Raw genomic sequence first — 6,000 nt, forward strand, 5'->3', positions numbered from 1 at the left:
TAGATGGCGAAGTAGATGGAGCACTGGTCCTGAAATCAGGAGGACCTAAGTTCAAATCCAGGCCTTAGACACTTAATACTAACTACCTATGTGAGCTTGGGCAAGTTACTTTATCTCAACTACCTCACCAAAAAAAAAATATACACAGACACACACACATACATACTGTGTGATATACAGACTTAAAACATTGGGGAAAGTATAAAAAAATAATGGTCTGACAACAAATAGGAACCAAGGGAAGAGCTGGGTCATTCTGTATCTGCCAGTGTTTTGAAAATTAGTCATTGTTTCTTGGAATCCTTTCTCTCTTACAAAAAATAATATGAATTGTGTCATCTGGGCCAGTCTTCTGAGGCCAAAAGAGTACTGCTTCACTCCAGGGCTCTTGAATAGTTTTCACATTCCCTGGGACTCAACAGGGATCCTGAATGAAAAAAATTTCCTGGTACATAGCTTTGATTATCTTTTTAAAAGAAATGTTTCTAGTTAGTTAAACACCTAACACTACCTTTTACTGTAGATTAGAATGTACTGTTGATCTCAGGCAATTTTTAGCCTTTAAACCCACTGGAAAAAGTTAAGTCTTAGCAACAGATTTATAATATTCCCATTTCTCCCCGCCCCCATTCTCCACCCCCCCCTCCCCCCCCCCCCCCCCCCCCCCCCCCCTTAGCCTCATTCAGCTACAATGGATCTTTCCATATGGGTGGCATTTGGAATGAATTAGTTTCTTCCTAAGGAGATGAGCTATGAAAAATAGTAGACTGTTCTGGAAAACAGATGCCTGTGGGAAAGGCTGGCTGTCTTCCAACAGGAAAAAAGCAAAACCATTTCCAACAATGATTAAGAAAGGTGTAGTAAAAGTTAAAGAGTAAAAGGCTATCTAAATTTTTCCCGGATGTACTCACCAGTAAAATGTATTTATCAGGTTCCCATGTGCTAAACATAGTGCTAAGGTGACAATACTACTAAGTGTGACAATAACGGCAAACATCATATAGATGTACTTACTATGTGCCAGGCACTGTTCTTGGTGCTTCACAATTAATCGCATTTGATCCTCACAACCACCCTGGAACGTAGGTACTATTATAGCCCTATTTTCATTCAGATGATGAAACTTAGGAAAACAGAGACTGACTTGCATAATCACACAGCTATTAGATGTCTGAGATTGGATTTGAACTCAGGTGGCCTGGCTTCAACCCATTCATTATTCTCAAGTTGATAAAAAGTTGGTCTGGTGGATAGAGACAGGCATTAGAGACAGAAAGACCTAGATTCAAATCTATCATTACACATGTGACCATGGATGGAGCCTCAGTTCTATCATCTATAAAATAAGAATTTTAATCCTTGTAATACCTATCTGATGAAGTTATCATGAAGCTTAGATATTTTATGTGAAATGCTTAGTAGACAGACATTAAAGCACTATTATAAATGTCATTTATAATATTATTATCTCATTAAAATGGCAAAACTCTACCCTCTAGATTACACTTGCCTAGGAAAACTTGTGAGCTATAGTCTTCCAGCTCGAGTCTGATACAGCATAATAAATAAGTTGGGAAATAAATGTTTTTTGTGAATCTCTAACTCAGCAAAAATTTTCCCCTGGAAAGAAAATAGTCATTACACCAATATACACTAATAATCCTGTCCTTAAACACCTATTTATTTGTTAAGGGGATAGTCAGTTAGTTGGTTGTTGTCCTTCATGCTTGAAGAAGACCAAAATGACATCACTACATTAGAGTTGAGTTACAGCATCTGCGACTGTGTTTGATCAGACCAACAGGAGCTTAGAATTCTCTGCCACAGATCAGACACTAATAGTCCTATGAACATTTGGGATTGATTCTCTAATTTTGTGCATCTCTTGTCTCTTTGGGGTATGGTATGATAAGGGGATAAGCACAGAGTCACAGGTATAAGAGCTGGGTCCCAGTATTAGTTCTACCAAAGACTAATAAAGTCTGGAAAATTAAAAAAATAAAAGATTGTCCCAATCTATCCTCCTCTGGGCCCATTACTTCAGCAATAAAATATAAACAATACTTAATCAGAGGCTTATTGTATTGTCAAAGTGCAAGTTATTACCCCATCTTTGATAACTTACTGAGATGCCCTTGTGTTTTGCAAACTGCAAAAGAAATTGACAAATACAAATGAAGCCAAGTGGACATTCAGACAACTAAAAATCTGATTAGACTACAAAGTAGATACACAAAATTCCTTCCTTACAAAAACAATCGCCTCAAGTTGTTATTTGGGGAGGCTCCTAGATAAAACAAAAATAGATTTAATTTGCTCTTGAGTGGAGTAAAAAGTGCTACAGTCATCTTCACAGGCACCAAGGAATGCCTGGAACTTTTTTACCAAGTACCCAAGGAAGCATTTGCGATCTCAGCGAGGTCAAGGGCTAGTTGTGCCAATTGCACTCAAAAACCACATACCTGGAGCTTGCTGGGACTCTTTGATGTTCAGTATATCTTTTATATACAATCTTGCAAATGCTAAAAACACAGGATCCAAACCCCACAAAAGGGAAGGGGTCTCCTCTCCACATTCTCTGGGCTCCTGTTGCATTTGGAAACTGGATTATCAATTCCAATTAACCCTGAATGGTCCAGGATCGATGAAAATAAAGTAACCTGGATGCATACAACAAAAATAAGAATCTGCGGGATGAAGCTCGAGTTGGAAATTTAATTAATTTAAAGGATCATAGATAATAAGTTAAACAGATCTTAGATATGGAAGTCCAACCCTCTATTTACAGATAAGAAAACTGAGGTGCAAAGATTGTAAGGGATTTCACGGAACCACAGACCTCTGGGGCCACCTCATTTTACATCAAGATCTTACTACCCTTAAGTGGCTGAGCCATTTTTTGGACCCACATCCCCAGAAGCCGAGCTTGAATTGTCACCTGACTATCCCATCCGGCTCTGCAACCGCGAGGCTTGCACTGGAGATTGAAGGGGGGGTTACCCCCCAGCGCAGCCCCGCCCCCATCGCCTGCTCCTTAGCCACGAGGGCCCGAGCAGTCCAGAGCCCACTGGGAGCACTTAACCGAGGCCGCGCCTCACAGACACAAGCCAGTTTGGTTTGGGCCGCAGGACCAGGGCGCCGGGAGTGGACGCCGGCCACATGCACGTGACCTCGAGCCCCACCTTCCCGCTCCCCAAGCAGCTGGGTCGGGTTCTACCTCCCGCAAACTTCCACACTTCCCACTATCTCAAAGAAAAAGGGAAATGAAAAGAAAGTGTCACCGCCCTCTTCTCCCGCCTCCCCGCGCACGTACACTTCTCCGTGACGCGTCAGTCGGGGCGGGGAGGCTCGGTTGCTTTCAGGCTTGTTCCGGGAGTAGCGCTCGGCCGGACCCTCCCAGGGCCAGCCCAGGCCCGTTCTTCCCGTTCGCCCTTCCCCCTCCCTTCTCCCCCCCTCTCCGCAGTCATTGGCTGCGGTGGGGGGGGGGCTCTGCGCGGGCCAGGCCCGCCCCCGCCCCCTAAGCCTGGTCCTCCGGGGGGCTCTAGCCTGCAGCCTCCTCCGCGCGCCTGGGTTCCGCCCTGGCCCGTTTCTCCGCCCTTCTCCTTTCCCCTTTCGCCGAAACCCTGGCCTCAGTGCCTGGCGGAACTCCTCCACTGCGAGGGAACAAAACCTCGAGCCTGGGGTTCTGGGCCTCTGCCTGAGCGCGCCCCCGCCCCCCAGACCTATTCTGTTTCCTAGGCCCTTCTCCGGGAGTGATTGTGCCGCGAGCATCCTACTGTCCTTTTCCCATCCCCCTCCTTTGGTAAAAGAGGAAATATGTCTTTACCTAAGAGCTCTGAAAAAATGCTATTTTGTTTGTTTTGTGTAACGGTCTTGAGCATGTTTACTTCCTTAATCGTGGGAGGCCCCAAGCCGAGCGGAGTGAGTGCCGGCCTTGGACTCTGGAAGACCTCGCCTCGTCCTGCCGGCTACCTGCGAGTGACACAGGGCAAGCCCCTAAGGCTACTATTTGCTAAATACTGACCTGTGCTGCTACGAGAGGGGGCTCCCTCGGCCAAAGAAATCAAAGGTTCAGCCCCCGTAAGCTTTTACTCTGCATCCCTTCCCACCAGTGGCTAAAAAAGACAACAATTAACTCCAGGACGGTTTTATAGTGTGTCTTCAACAACAGGAGACAGTAAGGGGCGGTAAGGGGCTGTCAGAAGAATCAAACTGAAAACCATTTAGAAAAAACGTGCAGTGGAAACGAGACTGGAATGGAAAACGAATGCAAAGGGAATAATGGCAATTACATCCGATATCGTTGCATAAATTCAGACCGACTTCTTCGGAGATTTCAACATTCCCTAACTTCATTTCCTGCAAGGGTCCCTGATATACAGTTTTAGTTTTGAGGCTTTTCCTTTAGAACCCTCCAGAAAATGAATATTTCTAAGAGACAAGAGCCAGATGGAAGAGCCAAGAGACGGGTTGAACTACATTTTCCCAACCACGTGAATCTAAAACAGGGTGGGGCAGAAACAGAAAATCACTAGCTGCGCATACTTAAAGGCTTTGGATAATTAATGAATTACTCCCACAGGAATAGCACTGGAGATAAGACGTTACCTAGGGAGTTTACTGGCAATTCCCCCAGAACTTTAATGACCACTCCTTGTTTGCATAAAGGAAGCAATTTTCACCTGACTACAAATTTTTTTTCTAGTGTTTAGGGCATATAGGAAAGGGTTCTAAAACGAACTGGTCTGAGGGATGAAGAACATTATGTTGAGGGAGGTGCAAAGTTCAATCCAGATCCTGACCTCCTTTTCATGGGATTGGAAATGAATATAGGATTTTGAAATTTGGTGGGGTTTCATTCTGATTTCAGCACACTGTAAATGTAAGCTGAAGCAAAATGTTAAACACAAAGAATTTCCTCTACTCCCTGAGAACAGGAAGCTAAACTTAATTTTCTCTTAAAGTCCAGTAAATTGCTTGATAAATATTTATTGACTTGTATTAAATTGAATTTGTTTGATATCAAGGATTTTTTATTAAAATGGTTGATAAAGAAAATTTATAGATCGATCCTCTTTGGTATGAATTTCGGTTTCCTTCCTCACACTTTGTATGGCACTATAATATTCCTGTGTATTCATGCCTGTTCTAATTCGTTTTACCTAAATAACCCAATCTCCAGATTATAAACTTCAACCCCTCCTCCCCCAGAAAATATGGCTTATTGATCTATGTATATTCCTCAGCCCTCAGCCCTGAACTTGATCATTTGACAAGTATTTATGCTTAGCTGATCCCTTAAAAGTATTTTCAGCTTGGAATTTTATAATTCTGCAAAGTAGGATTTGCAAAACTCATAAGCATGTATCACATGATAAGACCTAAGCTCTTTAATGGCTGCTCAAAATTAAGGGAACATCTTGCTTTGTATTACAGATGGAAAATGGGAAATGATATGAGCAAGGAAAGATCATGAGATAGTGAGTTGATCAGCCCAGATATGATGACTGTTTATGTTATGAAGTTGTGGAAAATAAAGCTGGAGAAGTAACTTGAGGCCAATTAGTAGGTCTCAAATATTAAGCTAAAAAGAGTAGATTTTATCTTGTAAAGTAGTGGGGGGCTACTAGTGGTTATTGAGCAAGGAAACAATTTAACAAATATCTAGTGAGCACTTATGTTTATGGCACTATGCTAGGCCCTTTTTGATTTAAATATTAATGTCATGATCCTTATCCCTTGAAAAGTTTGCAATCTAGAGAATAAAATTGGAGGCAAGAAAACGTGTTTGGGAAATTTCTACAGTGATTCAAGCATAAATTAATTTGATAGAATCAAGAAAGAATTGACATGGGGGTAACAAGGTAATAGATTGGGAAGAAATATGTTTGATTTCAACTCCTTAAATGAAATCCCCCTTCCAGTTTAAGTTCATCACTTCTGATTTCATCATTTGTTGTCCAGTGGTATCCAACTCTTCATTAACCAGTAGACCATATT

The 6,000-nt window shown here is 42.4% G+C and overlaps 1 protein-coding gene across 3 annotated transcripts in view; it reads right to left on the reverse strand.

Annotated features, from left to right (window-relative positions):
* STN1 (STN1 subunit of CST complex) overlaps positions 1 to 3,446 on the reverse strand; it is a 51,957-nt gene extending 48,511 nt beyond the window's left edge. Inside the window, exons 1-2 of one of the 3 annotated variants that reach the window (XM_012541463.3) lie at positions 2,463 to 2,543; positions 1,015 to 1,243 (exon numbers count right to left, since the gene is read on the reverse strand). In XM_012541463.3, coding sequence (XP_012396917.1) covers positions 1,015 to 1,150 — 136 coding nt within the window. In that variant the 5' untranslated portion in view covers positions 1,151 to 1,243; positions 2,463 to 2,543. Of the gene's footprint in view, positions 1 to 1,014; positions 1,244 to 2,462; positions 2,661 to 2,938; positions 3,289 to 3,313 lie in introns of those variants that run through there. The other 2 variants (XM_012541470.3, XM_012541473.3) reach the window with 2 other exon arrangements.
* Between the last annotated feature and the right edge of the window lie 2,554 nt (positions 3,447 to 6,000).

The sequence above is a fragment of the Sarcophilus harrisii genome, chromosome 2 (genome assembly GCF_902635505.1).
Source record: "Sarcophilus harrisii chromosome 2, mSarHar1.11, whole genome shotgun sequence".
NCBI classification, from domain to species: Eukaryota; Metazoa; Chordata; class Mammalia; order Dasyuromorphia; family Dasyuridae; genus Sarcophilus; species Sarcophilus harrisii.